This window comes from Akebia trifoliata, chromosome 8 (genome assembly GCF_017979445.1).
Source record: "Akebia trifoliata isolate Shusen 1 chromosome 8, ASM1797944v1, whole genome shotgun sequence".
Taxonomy (NCBI): Eukaryota; Viridiplantae; Streptophyta; class Magnoliopsida; order Ranunculales; family Lardizabalaceae; genus Akebia; species Akebia trifoliata.
The window spans coordinates 40,047,348-40,075,027 of NC_141382.1; the positions used below are offsets into that span (position 1 = coordinate 40,047,348).

The 27,680-nt window shown below is 35.3% G+C and overlaps 1 protein-coding gene across 1 annotated transcript in view; it reads left to right on the forward strand.

The window, feature by feature from the left end:
* LOC147396803 (callose synthase 3-like) overlaps positions 1 to 25,986 on the forward strand; it is a 45,621-nt gene extending 19,635 nt beyond the window's left edge. Inside the window, exons 15-42 of the mRNA XM_086451994.1 lie at positions 6,476 to 6,810; positions 7,052 to 7,104; positions 7,187 to 7,247; positions 8,531 to 8,612; positions 8,687 to 8,736; positions 8,813 to 8,899; positions 10,551 to 10,688; positions 10,824 to 10,918; positions 11,255 to 11,339; positions 12,409 to 12,569; positions 12,746 to 12,869; positions 12,968 to 13,062; positions 13,145 to 13,280; positions 13,373 to 13,524; positions 14,331 to 14,440; positions 14,541 to 14,666; positions 14,791 to 14,859; positions 14,972 to 15,161; positions 15,466 to 15,631; positions 16,927 to 17,046; positions 17,138 to 17,256; positions 17,400 to 17,483; positions 20,659 to 20,771; positions 20,870 to 21,099; positions 21,579 to 22,376; positions 22,518 to 22,568; positions 24,788 to 24,973; positions 25,438 to 25,986. Of these exons, the coding sequence (XP_086308120.1) occupies positions 6,476 to 6,810; positions 7,052 to 7,104; positions 7,187 to 7,247; positions 8,531 to 8,612; positions 8,687 to 8,736; positions 8,813 to 8,899; positions 10,551 to 10,688; positions 10,824 to 10,918; positions 11,255 to 11,339; positions 12,409 to 12,569; positions 12,746 to 12,869; positions 12,968 to 13,062; positions 13,145 to 13,280; positions 13,373 to 13,524; positions 14,331 to 14,440; positions 14,541 to 14,666; positions 14,791 to 14,859; positions 14,972 to 15,161; positions 15,466 to 15,631; positions 16,927 to 17,046; positions 17,138 to 17,256; positions 17,400 to 17,483; positions 20,659 to 20,771; positions 20,870 to 21,099; positions 21,579 to 22,376; positions 22,518 to 22,568; positions 24,788 to 24,973; positions 25,438 to 25,686 (4,265 nt within the window). The 3' untranslated portion in view covers positions 25,687 to 25,986. The remainder of the gene's footprint in view (positions 1 to 6,475; positions 6,811 to 7,051; positions 7,105 to 7,186; positions 7,248 to 8,530; positions 8,613 to 8,686; positions 8,737 to 8,812; positions 8,900 to 10,550; positions 10,689 to 10,823; positions 10,919 to 11,254; positions 11,340 to 12,408; positions 12,570 to 12,745; positions 12,870 to 12,967; positions 13,063 to 13,144; positions 13,281 to 13,372; positions 13,525 to 14,330; positions 14,441 to 14,540; positions 14,667 to 14,790; positions 14,860 to 14,971; positions 15,162 to 15,465; positions 15,632 to 16,926; positions 17,047 to 17,137; positions 17,257 to 17,399; positions 17,484 to 20,658; positions 20,772 to 20,869; positions 21,100 to 21,578; positions 22,377 to 22,517; positions 22,569 to 24,787; positions 24,974 to 25,437) is intronic.
* The last annotated feature ends 1,694 nt before the right edge of the window (positions 25,987 to 27,680 follow it).

Genomic DNA, 27,680 nt, shown 5'->3' on the forward strand with positions numbered 1-27,680 from the left:
AAGTAGAAGAGGGTATACCTGAATCCAAGGAGGAGGTTGGCAAGTTCGGTAAGAGGCGGCAAAAAGGAAGATGGATTCGGCAAAGGAGAAGAGTGTTGCAAAGAAGATGAAGGTGGAGAGAAAATTGGAGAGGGTGCGAAAAAAATGATTTAGTACTAAAAAAATGAACATTTTCAAAAAATGTTACATCCAGAGAATGAATTATACGATGAGATAAGGGGTCATAACAGTGATACCCTTTTGACATAGATAAGTAACCCAAGAAAACATAACGAATGGCTATCATCTAATTTTGTGCGTTGGCAGTCCTATCTTGAACAAAACAAGTACATCCAAAGACTTTGGGTGTAATGGGGAAGAGAGTGCTATTAGGTTGAAGAACATGAAGAGGCACTTGTCCCCTTAAGGTGTGACTTGGAACGTGGTTAAGGAGAAAGGCCATAGTGAGAACTGTCATATTCGAATATAACTTGGTAACATGCATACTTGGAAGAAGACAACAGACAATGTTCATGAGGTGACGATTCTTGCGTTCTGCAACCCCATTATGTTCTAGAGCGTAGGGACAAGTTAACTGATGAAGTATACCATGCTCATGGAAGTTGAATCGAATCCCATCAAAAATATATTCCCCTCCGTTATCAGACCTAAGAGATTTAACTATAATGTTGTATTAGGTCTGAATCATTTTACGGAAATTAACAAAAATGTGGAGCACCTCAGACCGAGAACCCATCAAATAAACCCAAGTACAACGAGAATAGTCATATCAATAAATGTAACATAATATCTATGACCATTAAAAACAGTAACAGGAGAAGATCCCCGCACATCAGAATGAACTAAATCAAGCATTTTATTAAATTGATGCATACAAGGAATATAAGAGAAACGTGTGTGTCTAGGAAGCTCATACACAGAGCACTGAAATTTATGTCCACTATAAGAAATTTTTAAGGCAAGAAATAAATAACATAAATGCTGAAAATTAGCATGTCCTAAGCGAGCATGCCATAAATCAAGGGTTTGAGAAGAAAAAATATAATTTCTGGAGAGTGGAAGCATAGACGTCGGAACCGCAATAGGTTGAGATCCAAACAAGTATAGCCCATTTTTCTCATACCCCTTACCAAAAATCCTCCTTGAAGTCAAGTCCTGAAAAGTACAATTAATAGGAAAAAATGTTTCAAAGCAGTTTAGAGATTTGGTAATACTACTCACAGACAAAAAGTTAAGAGATGGGTTAGGAACATGAAGCACAAAGTCAAGTGAAAAACCATAAGAAAAGAGGATGGTACCTTTGTTGAGAATAGGAGTAAGGGACCCATCAACAAGGAAAATTTCCTTATGGGTAGCAGGTAAAATAGAAGAAATAAAATTGCTAGACTCACTGATCATATGATCAGAGGCACTGGAATCAATTACCCAAGTCAAAGGAGTAGAGCCAGACTAAGTAACATGGAATGCAGGAGATGTACCTGGAGGCGTAGTAAGTAATGTCATAGTTGAGGATGAGTGAGTATGAGTATGTATTTGATCTCGTACAATAGCAACAATCTGAGTCTAAAGTTGTAGTTCAATAGTGCCAATGGGAGCAGAAGTATCAATAAGTCAATAAGAGGAATTGATGATGACTCCACAGCTATAGTGTGGGGGATAGATTGTCTCAAAGAAGGAAAGGCAGATGATCGCAACAGATAGGGATAGAGCTGGAAGCAGCGGGTCTTCTCATGGCCAGTCTTCCCACAATGGCTGCAGTAAGGCCATTCCCTTATCGATAAAAAAAATAAATAAGGCCATTCTCTTTACCACGGCCACAGCTTCCACGACCTCTGCAGACAACTCGGACACAAACTCATAGTGAAAGAGCTCCTCCCAACGAGATTGAAGGAATACAAAGTAATCAACTATACTTTGAGTCTTTTGGGTAACCTGGATGATGTCTCAATAAAGTTCGTACGTCCTCGAATCATTCCTAGCATGCGCATATTTCTTAGTGAAGGTTGACTACAACGAAGAGATTGTCTCATGATACATGAACATGGTGTAAATACGCTGCTCCATGGAGTTAAAGATCCATCCAAGGATAGTGCAGTTGTCAATTTCTCATTGTCCAATTTTTGAATCAGTAAGAGGTGTTTATTAATGGTAGCCAAAAGCCATCTTGGATTATTCCCCAAGTCAGTTGAGTGTTTTAAGCGGCATTATGGGGTGCTTTGAGGCAATATCTGGTATTTCAGTGAATCTTCGAAAGAGCAAATTGTATGCGGTTGGTGAAGAGGAAGGGTTGGCAGTAGCTGCGGCCACAATTGGTTTTCAGATAGATTCTTTTCCGACCACGTATTTGGGGCTTCCGTTGGGGATGTGTTATTCTAGTAAAGATGTTTGGGACCCGGTGGTCGAAAGGATGAGAAAGAAGCTTAGCACTTGGAAAGCGAAACTCTTAACGAAAGGGGGGAAGGTCACCCTTATTAAAAGTGCATTGGCTAGTATTCCCGTCTACACGTTGTCGCTCTTTTCATTGCCAAGATCCGTGGAAGTTCAATTAGAAAAAATTTGCCGTGATTTCCTGTGGCATGGTAAGGAGGGCTTGAGAAAATATCATTGGGTCAGATGGAGCAAGTTATGCTTGCCCAAAAAGCATAGGGGTTTGGGTTTCCGCAAATTTGGTTCGACGAACTCGGCTTTGCTGGGTAAGTGGCTTTGGAGGGCGATAGTCTTTGGAGGAAAATTATAGTGGACAAATATGGTGTAAATGGGAATGGTTGGCAGAGTGGCCCGGTGAGGGAAGCGTTTGGGTGTGGAGTGTGGAAGGGAATCCTTAGAAGACTTCCGATAGTTAAGAACAAAGTGAAGTGCAACGTTGGGAGCGGGAATACGGTGAGGTTTTGGGAGGATTGGTGGTGTGGGAATGGTTCTCTTAAGGACTCGTTTCCGGATCTTTTTGATATATCTTTGAAGAAAAATCAAGTTATTTCTGCTTTCAAGAGTGTGGAGAATGGGGTGCTGAACTGGGATTTTGGTTTTAGAAGAAATTTCATTGATTGGGAGATGGACACTCTACGGAGATTTATTGTGGTGGTGGAGAGTAGCTATGTGCAAAACTCCTTGGAAGATCAAAGGATGTGGATAGGTACCCGGGATGGGAAGTTTACGGTTAAATCGTTGTATGATAGCATTGCTCCAAGGGGTACAACGGTATTCCCTCATTCTTTCGTTTGGGGCGGTAAGATACCTCCGAAGATATCGTTTTTCCTTTGGTTGGCGGCTTTGGGGAGACTTGCCACTATGGATCAATTAATCAGAAGAGGATTCATTTCCCCAAATCAGTGCTGTATGTGTAGATCTCAGGCGGAATCAGCGGATCACTTATTCATCCATTGTCGGGTGGCGCATCAAATTTGGTCGCATTTCTTAATTCTTTTTGGGATAGCGGGCTGCTTTCCTCATTCAGTTGAATCGGTGCTGTACTGTTCGGTGGTGTGGGGAGCTTCCTTCTCTTCGTCGAAAAGGATTTTATGGTTCTTGGTTCCTTTTGCTATCTCTTGGGGTATTTGGAATCATCGAAATCTTTGCATCTTTGAAGGAAAAGTTTCAACGATAGAAAGATTAATTATTTCTGTTTTGGAACTCTTGTTTTCTTGGAGTAAACTTTATAAAGAGTTCAAAGGAATCTTCTTTGAAGACTTTGTAGTGCGTTGGGACAGGGTGTGTGCGGTTTAGCGAGATTAGTTTGGGGGTCTATCTTTCTTTTTAGTGTTTTGTTTGTTCTTGTCTTGTTAGTCTATTTCTGTTTTTGGGTTGGTCATCTCGACCCCCTAGTCCTTTATTTGAATAAATTATCTTTATCGATCAAAAAAAAAAAAGATTTTCCTCTACTCCCCAAATAAAGTTTAACTGACTAAGACGAAGACTGGAAGTTTTGACCATTTAATAGGGTACTAGCAATGCGTTGGGCTGAGAAGTTTGTTCCAAGACTGATGTTGGAGTCCTTGTTTTCTGGATGCGATGTCATTGTTGTTGAAGGATGTTGCCATGGGTAAAAAAAAATCTGCTGCTGTCGAAGGTCATGAAAAAAGAAATCTGTTGTTACTGCTGTCGTAGGGCACCCACACAACACTTCAGCCGTTATTGCAAGTCCAGAGAATCAAGCTATTGCTGTTCAAGTCCAGAAACAGCAACCTACTATTGTCGCAGATCCATAAACAGCAATCTGTTGTTGTTATTGTTGTTGTAGGTCAAGAAACATTAACCTGCTGTTGTCGCAGGTTCCAAAACAGCAACCTGTCGTTTTTGCTGTTGTTGCAGATCCAAAAACAGCAACCTGGTATTTTCATTGTTGTCACAGGTCCAAAAACAGCAACCTGTTGTTGTCGCAGGTCCAAAAAATAGCACCCTGCTGTTGTCGCTGTTGTTGTACGTTCAAAAACAGCAACCTGTGGCTGTTGTAGGTCCCCACAAAAGTTCTGTAGGACAGTAAAGGTAGAACAAAAGGACCCTATCAAAGGGCAGAAAAACTCACAACGCTGAATTGCAGCATGTGAAGAAAACAAGAAAAGAATCCTATCGCAACATGTGATAAAAGAACTAGAAAAATAAAAGAATCCCCGGAAGGGGGAGACCTTTTAACGAAGCTTCGACTTGGTTATTAGGTCTCAAGATCTGGAGATGTTGGGAATGGAGGAGGAGAAGGAGGAGGAGACAAGAATGGATTGAAAGTTTCAAGAGGAATCCAAGAGAATAACCCAAAGAGAGTTTGGCTCTGATTCCAAGAAGAATTTTAGAAAAGTAATTCTCAAATCTCATTAATGAGAGCTTGATATATATATATAACCTAAAAGGTAAATAGGCATAAATGCCCTTACATATAATTAAAATAAGCTAACTACATTATTTCTAATAAATAATAATAATAAAAAATACTTACCAAAAAATATAAAAAGCAATAATTTTGTAATCAGATTTGCTTTAATGTCGTTTAAACAATTTATGAATGATGTTAAAAAACAATATACTTTTATATTTTAAAATTTTCTTTTTTGTAGTAGCTTCAGCTCACATCATGACAATAATTTCTAACATGATAAATTCTTTGAAAATGGAGTTTCCTTTTTTGATGCTACTTAGTCTAAATGTAAAGGCTTTTCTATTTATAGATATAAGAATACCATTTCAAGAAACAATCCTCCATTTAGAATTAAAAGCCATGGACTACCAACCTTGTAATAGAGAGATAATTTCAAGGAGAATCCAATGAATTTGAAGGAGGTTGGTAAAATGATGCCAAACTATAAGTGTTGTACCATAAGGAATTATGAAATTCTTTCGTGAGTAACATTTTACTACCTAGTCTTTTGAGTTTGCATTAATGTTAATTTCAAGTGTTAGACATGATGACCCCCTCAAACTCAATATGGCATATCACTGAAGATTGCCCTACATTTTGGAAGATTGGTTTCTTTTAAAAGCTTAGATGCATTAACATGTATCTAAAGCCTAGATAAAGGAGGGGTGTGTCAGGTTGATAGTGTTAACCAGCCAACTACTTCAAAAGACCGATTTGTTGGAGAGGGGTAGAACTATAAATTTAAGAGGGTCATGTGGCTTAACTAGGGTATGCACACCCAAGAATAGAGGAAAATACGCACTCAACACTCCCCTTCACCCATAAGGGTGGAAATAATCGAACCCGTGACCTATTCAAACCTAGCGCTCGGATACCATGTTAAATTGAAGAATTAGGGTTTGAGAAGAGAAGCAGAGAGAGAGAGGGGAGAAAACAGAGAGTAAGAAGAATGGAAGAAAATAGATGGAATTTAAGAATCAGAGGTGCTTTGATATCATGTCAACTAACCAACTATACAAACCTAGCGCTCGGATACCATGTTAAATTGAAGAATTAGGGTTTGAGAAGAGAAGCAGAGAGAGAGAGAGGAGAAAACAGAGAGTAAGAAGAATGGAAGAAAATGGATGGAATTTAAGAATCAGAGGTACTTCGATATCATGTCAACTAACCAACTACTCCAAAGGACCGATCTATTGGAAAAGGGGGAGAACTATGAATATAAGATGGTCAAGGTCACATGGCTTAACTGGGGTATGACACACCCAAGAGTGGAGGAAAATATACACTCAATAGATAGGAATTGTAGAAGTAGCACCAAACCATCTAAACCATGGATGTAAACTTCTTTTCCAACTCATATAAATGCTATGTAATGCTTAGTGGGAAGCACCATATTTGAATATCTATCAGAAAAAGACACAATCTGAATAAAGTAAGATTTGTTTGGAAAGCTTGTCTGCATTTTCTGGCACATAAGTAGAACATAGTCTCTGACAGGGTAAATTTTAGAGTTCGAACTGTCCTTTTTTACTTGTATCAAATTCGATTGTAATGTTTCTAGAATCATTTTTAACTAATAATTTATTGTGTTATTTTGATTTCTAAGAGGTTTGTATTTTCACTTTGCAGCTGTGCTTGATGTAATCCTGAGCTGGAAAGCTAGGCAGAGCATGTCATTGCAAGTTAAGCTGAGATATATCCTAAAGGTTGTTTCATCTGCTGCATGGGTTATAGTTTTACCAGTAACTTATGCCTATACGTGGGATAATCCTCTCGGATTTGCAAAAACCATCCAGAGTTGGTTCGGGAATAGTCCAAATTCATCTACATTATATATCTTGGCCGTTGTCATATATTTGTCACCAAATATGCTTGGGGTTTTGTTTTTTCTGGTCCCCTTCATTAGACGATTTCTTGAAAGTTCAGACTATAGGATTGTGATGCTTATGATGTGGTGGTCCCAGGTGTGTAAGATCTTAATGAATTGCTATTGCTTGATTTCGTTTGTTCTTTAGGTTATGCACATGGTTTAAAACCTCGTCTCATGCAATTGCCTCGGTTAGGAAAATTGAGATTGTTTCAAGTGATACATTGTGGTCATCAATGACATCGCAATGTCTGTGCCGAGACATTTAGAGACGATACTTTTGAACCATTGTTATGCACTAGTTTATAGTATGCCTAACTCCTGTTAATACCTTACAGCCTCGTCTCTACGTAGGAAGGGGAATGCATGAAAGCTGGTTCTCACTTTTCAAGTAAGAGTCTATAATGTTGGGTGGTGGTTTGACTGGAATTTCACATTCTAATTTTATATTAATGTTCATTTTCCAATTTCAGATACACTATGTTCTGGATTCTTCTTATAATAACGAAAATAGCATTCAGTTTCTACATAGAGGTATTGTTCTTATCCACCTTCAAGTATCATGATCTGTCAACAAGCTAATATTAAATGAGTAGACTTCATTTATTTTAACCAGATATCGGTTCAAAGGCAATCAATCTGTAGTTGAATTTGTGAGGGCAAGTAATTGACTATTGAGAAACATCTTGACATATCTGTTACGATCCTTAGGTTAAGACATAAACTTTCTGCTCCATTGACACCTAGGTATTTTTGGAGCCTTGGTTTCGGTCTTAACATTTGGTATTAGAGCCAACCTCACGTCCAAGGTTTGAGTTATGGGGAGTTGAGTATGGAAAAAAAATGGAAAAATGGGCTCTTCTATAGTATGGGATATGGAAGGGGTTCCAAAAAGAAAAAAAAAAAAAAGTAGTATGGGATATGGAAGGGTCTGCCATAGTAGGCCACCATGATTAGTCTGGGAAGGGGTGACTAATGGAAAAAAGAGAAAGGGGTATTGATTTGGGTCCTAACAATATCTTTAATATATTTGTTTGGGAAATATATATATATATATATGACAGCATTCGGCAGACAAAGTTTTGTCTTATATGGCTAAAAAGTTTTGGAATGGGCTGATATTTTGTGAGGTTGATCTCTATGGTGAGGAAATCATCCTCACAAAAAATCAGTCCATTCCAAAAATTCTAACCCCATGAAAAGTGACCACAAACTAATAGTAAAAATTTGATGGTCCACGATCCTTCAACTTATAAACCAGGGTTAGAAATTTTAGAATGGGCTGATTTTTTGTGAGGATGATTTCCTCCCCATAGAGATCATCCTCAAAAAAAAAAATAGGCCATTCCGAAACTTTTAGCCCATATAGGACAAAACACTTTCTCTTCGGAGCCCGACCCATATAGTAGTCATCTTGCAATTTTTGGTGGAATTTGTCATCCAAAATGCTCTTATTAACTAATTATATATATCAGTATACTGGCTGTAGTTTTGTTCTCATTGTATTGTGAACTAATACTTCTATAGAATAAATTGAACTCCATTTCCAAAGCTAACTTGAAGAGCTGAATGACTGAATGCTAATTGCAGCATATATGTTCATTCTTGAATAGAAATAGACTAGTTGGTGGTAAGTTATTTGAAACCTTGAAAACCTAGTTATAAAAGGAATCCAAGGTGCTTGTGATTGAAGAATTTTGGTAATAGGTTTGGTACCAAATATATATGGAATACTAGTGTTTTTTGATGATGGGAAACTTATAAGTTCATTTATGTGATGCAGATTACTTGTAAAATGATCATTTTTTCTAATGCAGATAAAGCCTCTTGTGGGTCCAACAAAAACAATCATGGATGTTCGCATATCAACTTTTCAATGGCATGAGTTCTTTCCTCGGGGTAATCACATGAATACAGTACTTGGCTTTTATTACGTGGGAAATTTCACTAATGCTGCCATTTTCTTTTTGCAGCCAAAAACAATATTGGCGTTGTGATTGCACTATGGGCTCCAATTATGCTTGTATGTTTCCTTCTCATCTTAGCTGTTTTAATTAGTTTATTTTCCTGTCAAGTTTTAATGCTGCGTTTCTTTCCAGGTCTATTTCATGGATACACAAATTTGGTATGCTATTTTCTCAACATTGTTTGGAGGTATCTATGGGGCATTTCGTCGTCTTGGTGAGGTCAGTGGATCTTGTTTTACTAACCCTTTATGGTGGTCATATCTATGGTTCAAAATCTTGTATCGTTTTGGAATGTATTGGTCAGTCCATATCAGTTTTTGTATGTTCCCGGAATTAACGTTTGGATTACTGCTGATTTGTATCGGAATGTTGCGTTTTGTATTGGTATGTGTTGGAATATTTTGACCCAGACATTCCAAAACTCCAAATCAGAGAAAGAAAAAGAAGATCCAGAAAAACCAATGAAATTTATGTAAAATACACAGATTCAAATGATATCTAGTATCTCTTGGAAAAAAAAAGAAGAAACAATGCTTTAATGCAATCTAACTTAGTGTATTCATATCATCTAGGTATCTAACAGTGCACGTCAACGAGGAAAAAATGTGTTATTGTTAGAATAAATAGTTGTAAGAGTCATTGTATAACCTAAAACATATCTTTTACATTATTTATACTCAAAATGTTGAATTCCAAATGTTGAAGAATGTTTGATTTCATTTCAGTGAATATTTTGTTTCGCATCAGTGAATGTTTTGGTTATTTTCTTGACTGAAACACTCCTGTGCAACGTCATTCTAAACCTTTGGTAATTCTGCTATTCGGATCCCTAGTTGCATTCTTGTCTGCTACATTAACTTAACTCAGACAGGGATTAGTGGGTTTATGCCCTAGGGTCTTTGATTGGGTAACTTGGATTTCCTATTGTTGGCCCTATGAAACTTTACTGTGACAATTGAGCTGCAACACACATAACCAATAATCCAGTTTCCTTGAGAGGACCAAGCATATAAAGAGAGATTGTCATTTTATAAAGGAGAAAGTAGTAGCCAAATTTATTTTAACACCATCTGTTAGATCTGCTTGTCAGTTAGGAGATGTGTTTACCAAAGCCCTTAATCATAATCAGTTGGAGAAGGTTCAGTCCAAGCTGGACATATCTTTTATATATATGATATATATATACTCCAGCGTGAGTGGGAGTGTTGATTGTAGTTTTATTTTTTATAATTCAACCTTTTAGTTATTAAGTTAGTGTAGAATAGGTTTTTAAAATTTTATTCACTTATCAAGGACATGGATGTGATTTTCCTCTTTCAATATATGTATGGTGGAGAAGAGGAAAGCAAAGTTACGGGTGAGGCTGAAAACATCTCTCCTTTCTTCTGTCCTTCTCTTCATATACTCCTCCAAAAATCTGACCTACAATAAGCAATAATATAGTGTGAAAGTGAAGATGAACAACAATCTGCTACACGTGGAAGTGGCAGAACCGAGTATGTGAAATCCCACCAATGAAAAAAAATCATATTCTGCATGAAAATGACAATGATAATGTTATATTAACCATGTATACCTTAATATGTAAAACACTTGCTTAAATAAACAAACAACAAAATATATATATATATATATATATATGTATGTATGTATCCAACTACTTAGATCATGGATGTGCCTACTTATTTGAATGAGCTAATATGCTTAGTGTCAAAGTAAGATAATGTGGACATCTAACTAATCCTAATTCATTCCTATCAATTAATAAATATTATGGTAATTTTTTTGGTAGTGTATTTTTATTTTATGTAAACTACTTTAGTTTTGTATTCTTAAATACCCTCTTTGTATGTGTTATTGTTGATTCCAGATTCGAACTTTAGGAATGCTGAGATCCAGATTTCAATCGTTGCCTGGTGCCTTTAATGCTCGTTTGATACCAGTTGAAAAAACTGGGGAACCTAAGAAGAAAGGGCTCTTGGCAACTTTTTCTCGCAAATTTGATGAGGTTCAATTTTTTTCCTCTGTATTATTTGCCAATAGAATCAGGACTTACTTTCCATTGATTTATGTTTCTCCAACAATGAATAAGGTGAAAGCTCATATATCTCTTCTTGATTTTATTGGTTGCTGGTTATTTCAGGTCGCTCCCAATAAGGAGCTGGATGCAGCAAAATTTGCTCAATTGTGGAACAAAATTATTAGCAGTTTCAGAGAGGAAGACTTAATTAGTAAAAAGTATTTTAAGTTTGCCATCACTTGCAAATGTTTTACTTAATTTTAGATTTTTATTTATTGATTCACTTTTCTCATTTTATTCTTCCTGGATAAGTGTCAAAGTGGGTATTTGAAAACAATAGTTCTTGTGAGAAGTTTCACCCTTCACAGGGTAAGTTTAAGCTTTGACAGGGTATTGTATTCCACTTATTTTTCCTGTTAAAGGGATCAAGATTATCCTGTAACTTAACTGTATTTAACTGATGTCTGACAAAGAATAATCAATTCAGTATTATTATTATTATGATTTTATTTTATTTTATTGTGGGAAGAATGCTGAGCTTATTTAAACTTCAGGGAAATGGACTTGCTGCTTGTTCCGTATTGGGCTGATCGTGATTTGGACCTTATTCAGTGGCCTCCGTTCTTACTTGCTAGCAAGGTTTGTGCTTACTTGAGTTTAAGATATTAAATTTCGGATTTGATGTCTATTTTGATAAACTTAGAAGTGGAAATATTTTGTAGAAATTAATATAATTCACATAGAAAATATGGAAATGTAAATATCAAGGAAATTTTCATTGGAATAGTAGGATAGTTTAAGATAGGCATGCATGTATGCTCTTTAAGTCTTTAAGTCATCCAACTACAGTAAACAATATGGAGTGTGAATATAATGATCATGTTTTGCTGGATGTTGGCACATGCATTTGGGAGTTTGGTAGTAAAAAACAACTAATAAAAAAAATACTTTCCTAAAATGAATAATTGAGTACTATATTCGGCCATTATTATATACTAGAGTTTGCCTATGCTGTCCTCTTTGGTGTTAGGAGGGTAAGAAATGAAAGACAATAAATTTGGAGGGCTATTCTTGGAAAAAAGGGAGAAGAGGAAAGGAAATATTTAAGGTTGAAGGGATATTCTTGGAAAAGGGACAATAAAGTTGAAGTTGCCCTCAAGATACGTTCTTTATGGTGGATAAAGATTGAGACAGGATGGAAGGTTCAACCATCCTATTTTATTATGTAGATTTTTCATTTTCTTAACTCATGATAAATATATTACTACTTACTATCGTATTCAACTAATTAAAAATGAACAATTGCATGTGCATGCTTCTATGCACACGATAATATGCTTGGAATATGTGACAAAGTACAAGTCCTTTCTATAAGCAATTTATCTATTTTTTTTCCTATCTTTATAATTGTTATCAATATTTTTTGAATATGAAAAGAGTTACGAAATTTAAATGTTCATAGAAATGTTTCCACCAGGATCTTCCACTTTACTTCTCACTGAAAAATCGCATAATGAGTAGTGACTTCCTCTGAAATATATTTTTAAAAAAAAAGAGCCTGTTGCTTGCATTTTATGTCGAGCCTTGAGGAAATGTACAAATTTCTGTATATTTCATATATTGAAATATAATACCATGGTGTTTTTCCCTTTAGTAGGTACTGTGTACTTAAATCTCATGTGTCATACCCACTCTTCTTTCTATGTAGATTCCAATAGCTTTGGATATGGCTAAAGATAGCCATGGTAAGGACCGCGAGTTGAAGAAGAGAATCAGTGCAGATCATTATATGTATTGTGCTGTTCTTGAGTGCTATGCTTCATTTAGGAACGTTGTTAACTTCTTAGTTCAAGGGGAGCGTGAAAAACTGTAAGTGATTCTTTTCGTTTCATTATTTATTATTCTTGTTTATGCAAATATCCCAACGGTCTGCCAAAAAAGAACCCAAAAAGCAAAGAAGCAAATCTGGATCCTGTATATCATTTGCTGCCAATTATTTTTCCTACAAGATTCTTATGTTTATTGTTAATGTTATTTTATTTTAGTGTTATAAAGGAATTATTCACTCTAATTGACAAACACATAGAGGAGGACACTTTGATAAGGGAGTTGAAGATGAGCGCTCTCCCTAGCCTTTATGACTACTTTGTTAAGCTTATCAAAATACTGGTAAACTTTTGGAACTTAACAGAAGTTTCATGGTTCGATTAGTATCGTAGATAATAGTCGTGGTTAGTTCTTCTAACTTGATTTTTTTCCTTTTGCAGTTAGAAAATAAGCCAGAGGATGCGGGTCAGGTTGTAATTCTTTTCCAGGATATGCATGAGGTTGTGACTCGAGATATTTTGGAGGATGGATTTAGGTAGGTGAAGCATTTTGGTGCAATTATCTTGAAATTGTATTAATATGTCGATGTTGTCCTTATGTCTGATTATATTTTTCAGGAGTAGTCTTTTGGATTCAAACCATGGTGGATCCTATGTAAGGCCCGACATAATGACACCCCTTGCTGAACAATCTCAGTTATTTGCTGGGGCAATCAAGTTCCCAATTGAGCAAACAGAAGCCTGGAAAGAGAAGGCAAGCTTCATTGCTAAAGATGATTATCATAGTGAGAGGTCAAATCCCCGAATTAGGTCTCATACTGATTTTGATTTAATCATTCTCTGCAGATCCAAAGGCTTTATCTATTGCTTACTGTGAAGGAGTCTGCCATGGATGTTCCATCTAACTTGGAAGCTAGAAGGCGTATTTCTTTCTTCTCGAATTCACTATTTATGGAAATGCCTCCAGCACCCAAAGTTCGCAACATGCTCTCATTCTCGTAAGTTTTCTGGATATTGCCAGAATTTACTATTATTTATTCATTATCTAAAGTATATTTCTTCAAGGATCAGGATCCCTTGACTCTAAGAATGACTTATGAAAAAAAAAACACATGATCCCAACCCTTTAAATGCAAAGTCCAATTGTTGAGATTTATCTTCAAGATAAGTATCTCCGAGATTTGTGCTATCAAGATACTCATAAATCTCAACCATTGGATTTTGCATTTAAAGGGTTGGGATCATGTGTATTTTTCATGAGTCATTCTTAGGAGTCAACGGATCCCAATCCTTTCTTCAATTGATATAATCCAAAAGAACTTATTAGATATATGATTACCCAAAAACTTTTTTTTGTTTTTTGGTTTTTTGATTACCAAAATTTTATTAAAGGCAAGGAGTCCGCAAGAATAAGCACAAGAGTGAACAAAGGAAGAACAACTCGAAACAAATCCCCACCCCCACAAAATCACCCACTACATATCAACTCCCACTTAAACAAGAAATCATCGAAATGGAACCCCCCTAAACTCGTGAAATTGCTTACACCAGTAAAACAACAAACCCATGATACTGAAAATGATTTCTTGGAAAGACAACTCCTCTTTGCAAATTCGCCCATTTCTTTCTTTGCACAAACCCAATACTATTTTTCTTCAAGCTAAAATATTTTTCTTATGCTGTGATTTTTTTTCACTTCCATAATTTAACTGTTGAAAATGTGATTTCATGTTGCACTGATAAGTCTCTTATTGTTTTAGTTAATTGGCTACATATAGTGCCTAATATTTTTCTTCTATTATAGTGTATTGACCCCATATTATACGGAAGAGGTTCTTTTCTCCATACATGACTTAGAAGAGCAGAACGAAGATGGCGTATCTATTCTCTTTTACTTGCAGAAAATCTATCCAGGTTTGTTCTTTTTTATTCTCACCTTGTATAAGAGCATGTGAGCTTACAAACGTTCTGAAGAAAGTCAAATCATCTGTATTAATGGACTAATAATATACAGATGAATGGAACAATTTTCTTGAGCGGGTTGGTTGCAGTAGCGAGGATGAACTCAGAAGATCTGATGAACTTGAAGAAGATCTCCGTCTTTGGGCATCATTTAGAGGCCAGACTTTGACTAGAACTGGTACAAACGAACTTTATATTCTACTGTTATTGCGCTTTTTCTCTTCTTTAGCGACCACTTATGCATTTACCATGAAACTTCCAATTTGGTTCTTTTTCTGCTGTGTCATCATTCAAAATTCCAGTAAGAGGCATGATGTATTATCGGAAAGCTTTGGAACTTCAGGCCTTCCTCGATATGGCGAATCGTGACGGTAATTTGTTGTGTCTTTAGACAAGTATGGAATGCTTAATTTTTAAGTGGATCATCACTTTTACGGCACATAACATTTTCTTCTTTGTATCTTGGTTGATGGTGTCCTTTAGAACTGATGGACGGTTACAAGGCAGCCGAATCGAATACCGACGAAAATTCAAAAGGTAAAAGATCATTGTGGGCACAATGTCAAGCCGTAACTGATATGAAGTTCACATATGTGGTATCTTGCCAAAATTATGGAATTCAGAAGCGGTCTGGAGATCCTCGTGCACAGGACATTTTGAAGCTAATGGCGACGTATGTATACCAAATTAATCTATTACTTGGATATTGCTTATCATCAGGGATGGATTTCCAGTGGGGGCAATGGGGGCACTTCCCCCCACAAGAATTCTCAAATCTATGAGGATTTTTGAGCTATTGTGACAGATGACAGTGGCAGATAAAGAAATCCTCTGCTATTGCCCTCACAAAAATTAAAAAAATCAGCCTCGTTTGCTCCCACAAATTTTTTTCCACTTTTAGTTTCCCTACTTGGGCAAAATTCTGGTTCGCCCCTGCTTATCATAGCTTATAGTTACTTGTAATTGTCATGTGCTAGGTATCCATCTCTTCGTGTTGCTTACATTGATGAGGTTGAAGAAACTAGCAGCAATGATAAATCTAAAAAGATTGATCATAAGGTCTATTATTCTGCTCTTGTGAAAGCTGCTTTGCCTAAGTCCATTAAATCTTCGGAACCTCAGCCTGTACAAAATTTAGACCAGGTAATGCCATCTCAAGTCTACTTGGTTGGGTTATAATACTTAAATTTGAACAGTGGTGGTGTCATCGATAGAATCTTTTGATTTCTTTTACGTGGATACTTCAAAATGTTAGTAAGCGAATCTTATACTTCAAATTTAAATGTAAATGTAGTATCCATATCACGTCAGTCATGTGTCATGTGTCCTTTGTTATATTTGGGTATTATGAATGTGGAATGGTTTTTCTGTCGATCACAAACACCTCAAGATCACCAATGAATGGCGAACAAAACTTCTTGATGATATTGTCTACATCGTTGATGGGCACTGTGTGGTACTTGCCAAAGAGCCTTCAATGCTTAAGTTAGAATCTATTTTAATTCAAAAAAACGATCTAAAAAAGTCCCTCATCTATGACATTGTATTTATTGGTTTTATGTTCTTCCAAACCATAATTGGGCAATTTCTTTAGGTTACACATCTCACTATGTTGATATCACAATCTTTAGAATTTACAATTATACATTTTCAAGATTTGCATCATCAATTAAGCTTATAGATTTCTTTTCCATCCAAGGAGATCAAGCCACCCAAAACATGACTAGGGGATGCTCGACCACATTCCAAATCTCGAGACTTGACACACACACACACAAAAAACTTGAGATATGTGGGTGAGAGATCCACCAACACTCATGACCTATCGGTCTAGATACCACGCCGGGTGACCCCCTTGATTCCCAAGGTATGAATCGAGAGTTGATGTGACTCGAAGTCCCTTTTTTCTACCCAGAGATATATCATTTACTTAACAGAGGGTACTATAGAACGAATTAATTATTCTACAAGCTATGAAATCATAACACAAGAATTTTATCTGAAGCATAAGTCATATCATAAATTTGAATCAAGACAAATAGAATATAGCGTAAATAAGAAAAAAGTACATCCCGAAGGATAATATACAGATGACTAACAAAAATGAAGACATAAATAGAATATAGCGTAAATAAGAAAAAAAGTACATCCTGAAGGATAATATACAGATGACTAACAAAAAGAAACATCCCAACATCTAACAAAAGACCTGCAGTCGGGGAATGAAAACCAGAACAGCAACAGACAGGTAACATAAGGTGGGTTTTTTTTTTCTTTCTATTGTTGGCCTTGTTCGGTCTGATTTGCTTTTTTTTTTTTTCCTGGTATGGATGGGTTAAACAATCTTATTGTTCTAATATCTATTTTAGATTTCAGTACAAGACTAATTTTATTTTACTACAAGAATTCCTGGATTTTATTTGGATTTCCAAATGCAGGTCATTTACCGCATAAAGCTTCCTGGGCCTGCGATGTTGGGTGAGGGAAAACCTGAAAATCAAAATCATGCTATTATTTTCACACGTGGGGAGGGGCTCCAAACAATTGATATGAACCAGGTAAAGTAATGGATATATTTGCATAGTGTTTATGATAACCTTAGTCTCACAGCATAAAGTCTGCTAGATAACAATGTCCATTACTATATAGGATAACTACATGGAAGAAGCTTTCAAGATGCGAAACCTGCTTCAGGAGTTTCTTGATAAACATGATGGTGTAAGGCATCCAACTATACTCGGACTTAGGGAGCATATATTTACTGGCAGGTAGCTGTCCTGATTATGTTAATCTGAAATTGAATTTAAGTTGTGAAAAATTTTGGATTTTGATTTAGAGCTAGTGAAACATTGACTAAATTTTCCCTCGATTGTTAGGGATTTTATTTATTTGTTTTTGCTATATTGTGCAGTGTTTCTTCTCTTGCATGGTTTATGTCAAATCAGGAGACCAGTTTTGTAACTATTGGACAGAGATTGTTGGCTAACCCTTTGAAGTAAGTTGTCATATTTTCAGAACTTGTAACCATTTAGTATTAGCGTAGCTTCATATGACTTCATTTTATTGCTTTTTTGAAGGAATTTTTTTTTTGGGCATACCACCATAATATTTTAGGTCTGTTAATATATTTCTTTCAAAATAATTCTGAATGAAATTGTTGTCTATGCATGTTAGGGGTGGCAATCACAACACGACCCGCGAACACAACATGAAGTTAGTGGGTTTGGGTTAGGTCTAATTGGGTTTGGGTCATAATAGTGTCAACTCATCTAACACGATTATTAAATGGGTTGGGTTTGGGTTATGAGTGTCAACCCGCTTAACTCATTTAGACACGTTAAGTTATTCTGCCAGTAATGTGTAATTTTTAGATACATCAACAATTATTTAAGAATTTTTTAAATTACTCATTTTTTCTAGAACTTTTTCATAATACTTTTTTTTTATTTATATCAAATTCTATTAAATATAAAGGGTGTTTTAAGATATTTTTAAATCAATAAATGGTTAAGCTTTAGTTTTGGGAAAGAAAAAATATTTTTCTTAATAAGTTATTTATTTATATTTATATTTTTTCATCAAATCTATAAATATGTAGTGTTCGATTCCTAATATTGGCAAAATGGCCCTTAGTAAGATTTAAGATCTTACCAAGTAAGGCTGTTATTTCTCATGTGATAAAGAAATACACTTTGCTTAGCCAATAATAATAATAATATTGAAAAAAAAACTTTTCTTACTAAGTTAGTGAAGAAAGTTTTCTAACCTCATCACCTTATGGCATCCAAAAAAATAATATGTTGCCGCATGGTTGTAAAGGACAAAATTGTACTAACTTTGAAAAAAAAATTAAAAGAAAGTTATTTTCACCATTGAACTTAGTTTACGGTTGTGTGACTTTATTTTTAGTAATGATATATTATTTTTAGTGGTGGAAATGGAACTTATTTTTTCCAATAAAGATTAGAATTTAATTAAATAGGTTATATATGGGTTGGGTCAGGTATAACTATTTATAAATGAGTTGGGTTTGGGTTTAAGTTTTTGACACAATTATTAAATGGGTTGGGCTTTTGGTAAATTTTCATAATACCCTTACCTCAACACAACCCATTGCCACCCCTAATGCATGTGTTAACATTCATTAAAGACCGAGTGATCAATTGCAGCTAATGAAATAGTTCCAGTTCTTAATATTTTGCATATCATGTAATTCGGTGCTTTGTTTATGATAGTCGTAGGAGAATAAAAGAGGAGAAAAGAATGAGGGAACCATGGGAGAAAAATCTAACTCACCCCATCTCACATTCTCTTATGTTTGTAAACTATAACTTAATATAAAATTGCATAGATACCCCTCATTTATATTCATATGACATTTTCTAATACAACCCCTCAAGTTTGGAGAGTATATACCATATAGTTCCATCTCGGTACCATTTAACGCAATGCAACAACAACCCTGCTTGGTATGCTGCAAATCATTTGCAAATGCAAATAATTTTCTAAATTCAATTTTATTGGTGCTTGGTTACACAATGCAAATGATTTGCATTGCAAAAAAGTTGCATGGATCATCCAAATTCGTAAAGAAATTTCAGCAAATGATTTGCGGCACAAAAAGTAACGCAATTTATTTGACTCCAACTTATACATATCAAAATTACTAAAATACCCCTTATCAAGTAAATTTAATCAAATTATAAATTACTTGATGCAACAATATGCACATAAATTTACAAAATACCCTCCTCGAAGATACATTAAATTGCATAATTAAATTACAGAAATGCCCTTCATCAAAGAAACTTTTAAATTATAAAAATAGCCTTTAATATTTATTGCAATGACATCCATATGAATTGACAAAAGTATATCTCATCATAATGTTTATTTGCATATGAAAATTACAAAATTACCCCTTATCAATTTTATTATAAAAACATCCCTCATCATGGAGGTATTTTGGTAAATTCATATGCATGTTAGTGTAACAACTAACAAGTACTAAAAGTATTTTTTTAATTTGAATGGTTTTTTATGATGGTTATTTTTATAGTTCCTGTATGTAGGTTACTACACCTTTTTTGAGGATATGTTTGTAGCAAGTATTGAAATTAAGTTAAAATTGTTCCCACGTTTATTTTAAAAAGAAATCACAACAAAAAATTTTATTGCAAATACCATCCAACCACAAAAAAAAATGCAAGGGACCTCCCAATGGTTACCAAGCACTAGTAAATCTTTCGTTGCAAACCATTTGCAATGCAAATAATTTGTAGTGTACCAAACAGGGCCTACGACTCAAAAGACTTTGTAAACAGATCAGCCAGTTGGTCTTCGCATATCTTGTATTCTAACATATCTCAAATGGAGTCAATGCATTTTCACTCACATTTTCTCAAACGAAGTAAAATTAACTTCAATATGTTTTATTCTCTCATGGAATACTAGATTGGATGGAATATGAACTGCTGCTTGGTTATCACAAAATAACTGGAAACTCAATTTCTTGCTAATTTCAACCAAATAGCTCACATGTAGTGTGAGCCATAGCCTTGTATTCTGCTTCATTGCTAGATTGAGCAACAACACTTTGCTCAATCCTCTTCCTTTTCTTTAGATCTTGGAAAACATAAAAGAAAGGATACAATGTTACTTGACAATTTAGAGACTTGGTGACTTTAACTTCCTGGTCTAGTCTAGGTTTCCTAACAATGCATTCCTTTCTTTCCTTGATACATCAATTCATAAATCCCGGAATAATATGACTTCATATCTTACTTCAAGGATACAAATTACAATGAAACAATATTTTGCAGGAATACATGATTTCCTGCATGCCTTTCATTCCTCGAATTTTGTTTTGTTTTGTTTTGTTTTGATACATGGGAATCCAGACTTGGTCTGACTAATCCCATGGACACGCCCATCACCGCTTCTATCACATGCCTTGTGTACCTGGCCTTTTAAAGCACCAGGGTGGTGGCCAACAAGGGGTGAAGTGATTCAAACTAGACCTCTACTTCCTGAGGCATGGTCCCAGCCATCTCACCAACCCCTTGTTGGTTTTACTTGAATAATTATTTATGTGTTAGCATTATTTAGCGTTTTCTTTCTCCTTTTTGTATGCTGATTTAAAATGTGTTTCTGTTTGTCTGCCTACCAAGGGTCCGTTTCCACTACGGCCATCCTGATGTGTTTGATAGATTGTTTCACCTCACAAGGGGTGGTATTGCCAAAGCCTCTAAGATTATCAATTTAAGCGAGGACATATTTGCAGGTGTGATTGAAACTGATAACTTTTCTCCTCTTTGCAAGTTTAAAAGCTTGCATGTGTTCAGCTGCTAATTTATATTTTCACTGGGGTGTGGCTTGCAGGTTTCAATTCTACTCTTCGTCAAGGAAACGTTACTCATCATGAATACATGCAAGTTGGCAAAGGGAGAGATGTGGGCCTTAACCAGATCTCATTGTTCGAGGCAAAGATTGCTAATGGAAATGGAGAGCAGACATTAAGTCGTGACATATACCGGCTTGGGCACCGTTTTGATTTCTTCCGAATGTTATCTTGTTATTTCACCACAGTTGGTTTCTACTTCAGTACACTGGTATGATAAGAATTTGTGAAACAATTTCCTTACTAACATAGTAAGATTTTAAGCCTTACTAAGGGTTGTTTGGCTCAAATGGATTACCACATCAGCAATCCAACACCACAGCCCTCAGTTTCATCGAAAAACTCAGATCCAAAAAAAGAAGTTCCAAAAGCAATTTCTTTTGAGCTTGATCCAAGGTTTTCAAGATGGACGGCTACCAAACTTCCACCTAACTCCCAAACTTAAAAATTAAAATTCAACAGTGAAAAATAACTTTTTTTTTCAAATTTCATAAAAAAAATTCCTCTACAACCCTGAAGCATCGGATAATGTTTTTAGATTCTAGAAGGTGAGCCCATGGACCCTTAGTCAGGGTGAAATCCTTACTAACTTAGTAAGGCTAGTGGGACTCTAAGAATGTTACCATATTTACTTATTCATGGCTAGGGTGATCTCGTATGGTTATCTGAATTTTTGGTTATGTACCACAGGTGACTGTGCTCACAGTCTATGTATTTTTATATGGTCGCCTATATCTTGTTCTTAGTGGGCTTGAAGAAGGACTGAGTACACAAGCAGCTATTCGGGACAATAAGCCTCTTCAAGTTGCTCTTGCTTCTCAGTCTTTTGTTCAGCTTGGATTTCTGATGGCCTTGCCTATGATGATGGAAATTGGCTTGGAAAAAGGTTTCCGGACTGCGTTAAGTGAATTTATATTAATGCAATTGCAGTTGGCCCCCGTATTCTTCACATTTTCTCTTGGAACAAAAACCCATTATTACGGAAGAACACTTCTTCATGGAGGCGCAGAATATCGAGCTACGGGTCGTGGATTTGTGGTGTTCCATGCCAAGTTTGCCGATAACTATAGGTTTTATTCTCGAAGTCACTTTGTGAAGGGAATTGAGATTATGATTCTACTTATTGTGTACCAAATCTTTGGCCAGTATTATAGAAGTGCACTTGCATATGTCCTGATCACTGTGTCTATGTGGTTCATGGTGGGAACTTGGCTTTTTGCACCTTTCCTTTTCAACCCATCGGGATTCGAGTGGCAAAAGATTGTTGATGATTGGACCGATTGGAACAAGTGGATAAGCAACCGAGGAGGAATTGGTGTGCCTCCAGATAAAAGTTGGGAATCATGGTGGGAGAAGGAACAAGAGCATCTTCGTTATTCTGGAAAGCGTGGTATCATTGCTGAGATATTATTATCAATTCGATTCTTTATCTATCAGTATGGGCTTGTATATCACTTGAACATAACAAAAAAGACAAAAAGTGTTTTGGTATGTTTTGTCTCTAGTTTTTTTTTTTTAACTGTATTTGTCATGCCATGTACATGTCAACTGTTTTACTTTTTTTTTTTTTTTTTTTTGGAGATTGACACATTGAAGATATTAAAGTTCATCATCATTTGTGGGTTTCAGGTCTATGGCATTTCATGGCTTGTGATTCTCGTTGTGCTGCTTGTGATGAAGGTGAGTAACAGCAAGCCTTGTCTCCATACTTGCATGTCTGAAAATAATGACGAGAAAGGTGACATTTTTAAAAAGCATATCTTTGAGTATCCTCCCATATTCCACAATCTTCATTGAGATATCTAATTCCTAACAGTTGCCGCAACCTAGCAGATATTTATTATTAATAATAGAAAAGTTTTCTGCTTATAAAAAAAAAAAAAAGATTTCAATGGGTATGTAAGAAATGTTTGAAGAGATATAGGGTGCATATGGGGCATGGATTCATTGACCGCAATGGGATCGGTTCTACCCAGGTCACACCTTCGAGTCTCTATATGCCCCTCCACCTCCACATAAAGTGGCATATTTAACTGTTGTCACATGCAGGCGGATGTTAAGTGCAGCCCACCAAAGAAAAAAAAAAAACGTTCATGTATTGTTTTATGAAAGAGATGAGCATTGGGTGACCTTCAAGAGCGGATTGAGTAACAACTGCATTTACTTTTCTCTTTGTGAAAATTCCCAAAAAATGTTGAGAAAAATTGAAAAATCCCAAAAAGTAGACTATTCATTTTAATTCCGAAAATGGTAAATAACCGTTTTCAGGGTTAAAGCATTTTGGTTAAAGTGGGTAAAAAATTCCCTATTTTATAAAACAGTACATGTTTTTCCTGTTGTAATTTCAGTAAAACGGTTAAAAATCATTATGTTTTATAAAACAGTAAATTTTTGGGACAATGACTCTGAAGTACTCTTTATTGAGAATATGTACTGAATAGTCCCCTAATAAACAAGATGGGCCATTTAAGTCCCACTTAATAAAATATTAACCTATTTAGGATCTTTTGAAGATTCTTTTAAGAAAAATACCTGAAATACCCTTTTAACAACTTTACAAAGTGGTTTGTTCTAAAAATATATCGAGTCAAATAAAAAACTTGACCAATTTATTTGGCTATTAATATTTTTGTTAAAAATAAAAAATAAATATTTTTATTTATTAAAATCTATTCATAAATTCAATATAATTTTATTTGACTCATTTAAGTCGACTTGCTAATCTTTGAGTTGAATCAATTTGATGAACATTGACGTCGAGTTTTAAAGTTATGTTTTAATTATTAAAATTTATTTATATATTTTAATAAATCAAACATATGACAACTATACTCATCTCCATCATCATCTTTGTTGTGGTCATTATCATCATCTATGTGAGTTAAAGATTACTAGTTTTGGGAAGAGAAAACAAGGATATTTTTTTTCATTTATATATATTTTTTCATTGTTTTGTAAGAGATGACCATAGTCAATGGGCTTGTTATTAATTTTAAAACATAGGAGTACCTAAAATATTCTCAAATAAGCACACTGCTTTAAATCTCAAAAATCTTTGAAAGGGTAGTTATGGTATTTTTGCTTCAAAAATCCTTTTTAGACTAATATTTGATAAAAAAGAATACTAAAGAGTCCATATGTTTTTAGAAGGGACTTTCTGGTACATATTTTAAAAAAATAGGTCTTTACTATCATTGTCCCTAAAATTTCTCCCATGTTAACCAAGATGTTTTAATTCTGAAAATGATTATTTACCGTTTTGGGAATTAAAATGAATAGTCCACCGTTTTGGGAAATTTCAGCACATTTTTTGGTAAAACAGCCTTTCCCTTTTTAGAATGAAGAAATATTAACCGTATGGCCATGTATGGAAGCTTAGGAACTTTTTCTATGGAAAATTGTTCATTAAAAATATTTCCTTGAAAGGCTTTGGGCGGATCTATGCATCATCGGTGACATTTATGAGTGGTAACATAGTGTGTAACCAATTGGTGGTAAGATGAGATAAGTTCTCAATTTATCAGTGTGTTGCACAATTGCCCCTCATTCAATAGGTGCCCTTTGGTGTGTTATTTGCAAATTTTGTATACTTTATACTACAATGGGATTAAAAGCAATACTTGATTTATGGATGGACTCCTTTTGGACCAATATTATGAAAAGTAGGACCAAATTAGAGAATGTTTTGCTACTTCTGTAAGGCCGCAATAGGAGTACCTAATGTGATATTTGATGGGCAAGAAATTATTTGGGTATTTTGAATCAAAATAAATGTGTGATTTCTAAATTGGAGCACCTATGGTTTTACATGTCTGAAAGACTCATTATAGTTGTAAAAGGTTTATTGGTTTTTCATGGTTTCTTAATCAGTTTGTGTCTATTATGTTTGGTTTCTGCAGACCGTGTCAGTCGGAAGGCGAAAATTCAGTGCTGACTTCCAGCTCGTGTTCCGGATAATCAAGGGCCTTATCTTCCTGACATTTGTTTCGATTGTCATCACTTTGATAGCACTTCCCCATATGACAGTGAAGGACATCATAGTCTGCATTCTTGCATTCATGCCAAGCGGATGGGGATTGCTTTTGGTTAGTATAAATCATTTAGGTTCTCGCTTTCCTTTCTTTTTAGAAAAACACTTTCCTTGCTAACTTAGTAACATTTCGAGTCTTATCGAGAATTGTTGAGCTCAAATGGATTACCACATTGGCAATCCAACACCAGTCTAGATTTCATGGAAAAACCCAGGTCCCAAAAACAAACATTTTATTTTGGGATTGATCAAAGGTTTTGAAAATGGATGGCTACCAAACTCCCAAATTTAAAATTAAAATTCAATGGTGAAAACTAACATTTTTTGGGAAAAAAAAATTAGTTCATTGAATTCCGTCCTCTACCAAACCTGTGGCATCAGATCATGTAATTGGATGCCATAAGGTGAGCTTAATGACCAAATCTTACTAAGGCTAGTCTGGTTCTTTTTATTGTTCTCTCTGTGCATACATTTTTTCAATGCGGTTAAATTACCTTCTCATTTATTTTTTCTTACCAGATTGCGCAAGCCTGTAGGCCTCTTGTCCACCGAGCCGGCTTTTGGGGATCAGTTCGGACCCTCGCTCGCGGCTATGAAGTCATCATGGGTTTGCTTTTGTTCACTCCAGTTGCATTTCTAGCTTGGTTTCCATTTGTTTCAGAATTCCAAACCCGAATGCTGTTCAACCAAGCATTTAGCCGAGGGCTTCAAATCTCTCGTATTCTTGGTGGGCAGAGGAAGGAGCGCTTATCTAGCAACAAAGAGTAAGTGTTCCTACAGAGCGATTTCAACACATAGATATCCATTCCTCGATTATATCCAGAGAACATTTGATAAATCCTTAATGTATTCTGTCTAGTATCATCCATAGGTGTAAAATTTTATTGTAATTATCATCGAGAAACGGGTAGTAAATTTGATAACTTAAAGTGATTGGAAACTGCAGGCTACCCAATTAAATTTTTCTGTCAATTTGTAATTGATAATTTTAAACTAGAGATGATTGCCTAATATTGGTCTTTCATTTTGTAATCGATTAATTAATTGAAGTGTACCATTTGCAGTTCATCCACACTTATATTTTTGCTTGTTGGACTTGACCCGAAATTCTAGTGATCCAAAAATTGAATGTAAGGGTTTGATCCTTGGAGTATATTGGAATTAAAAAACTTGGTCAAAAATAGTTTAATGTCCTTAACCCTACTCGAATTTCAAAATTGAATGTGGCAGGTTTGTGTTAAAACCAAAACACCTAGGCGTTAATTGAGTGGAAAGTACAAGTCTTAACCAAAGGATATTAACACACTCCCATGTTTCAAGGCTGATGTCCTCGTCTTGCCTGGAATGATCATTCTGTATGATCTGTACTAGATCTTGTTTGATATCTTTGTTTTAAATTTCAACAATTACCATCCAGCATTCCAACACCATTTCTACCAAAATGCATTTTTTTTTTTCTTTAAAACCCAAGCACAACACTTCCCAAAGCTCACTAATCCATTCAATATAGGAACTCTACTTAAAAGGCCCGAATTCTAAATTTTAAAACTAATGACCTTTAAGAAACTGTCGTGTCGGTAATTAGGGGTGTCAATGGATAGCTGAAATCCGAATTCGAAAAATCGGATATTATCCGAAATTTTTGGATATCGGATTCGGATTCGGATGTCAGTTTAACATTCGAATGAGTTTCGGATACGAATTCGGATATTGCGATATCCGATTCGATAGTATCCGCTCCGATAAGAATATACATATATTGTATTTATGTTTTACAACAAAACTTATATATGTGTATATATCATCTTATATATTCGCGTAATACAACCAAATTTTTTTTAAAAACTTTATCTTCTTCATACCTTCAAGCATGAAGAACCAGACGAGTGAGAACCAGACGAAATCGTGGTTTCGATGGTTCGATTGCTTTAAGCCTGTAACCATCGTCCTCTCCGCCGGCAACCATCTCTCTCTCTCTCCGATCTAAACCATAGGAGTGATTTTTCGAAGAAATGAGGGTTTCGACTGTGCGAACTCCGACACGTCTTCTCCGGTCGGCGAGCATCCAGGTACATTCTCTCTCTCTCTCTCTCTCTCTCTCTCCTCTCTGATCTGAACCAGTCGGAGTTTCCGATGAAATTTGGGTTTCGACTGTGCGAACTCCAACAGATCGAGGAAGACGGACTTTTATTCGATTTTTTATCGAATCGGATATTATCGGATATCCGATATAGTTTTCGAATTCGAATTCGAATGTTTGTTAGGGATATCCGATCGGATTCGAATTCGAATTCGGATAGTATTATTATTTTTCGGATTCGAATTCGGATATAGCTATATCCGATCGGATATCTATCCGTTGACAGCCCTATCGGTAATGCGGGTGAAAGAGATGAGAACTTTGCTTTGGTTTTACTTTCTTGATAAAATTATCTATTTAATAATAAATAATTTAAGTATTATAGTGTAAGAGATGCATCATATTATGAAGCATGAGATATATGGTATTATTTTTAATGTATCTCATAATAAAAGGAAGGTTAAGGTGGTGATTGAGAATAAAATATTTAGTAATATCTATTAAGATATTTTAAATTAGAAATTATAGATAATTAATATATCCATATTAAGTTAGTTTTTAATATCTTGATTGATATCATTTCTATAAATACCCTATTAGAGTTCATGTAATATTTATCCAACATTCTCAACAAAATTTCAAATTTGAAAGTAATATGGTAATCCAGTAGGAGATAACCTAA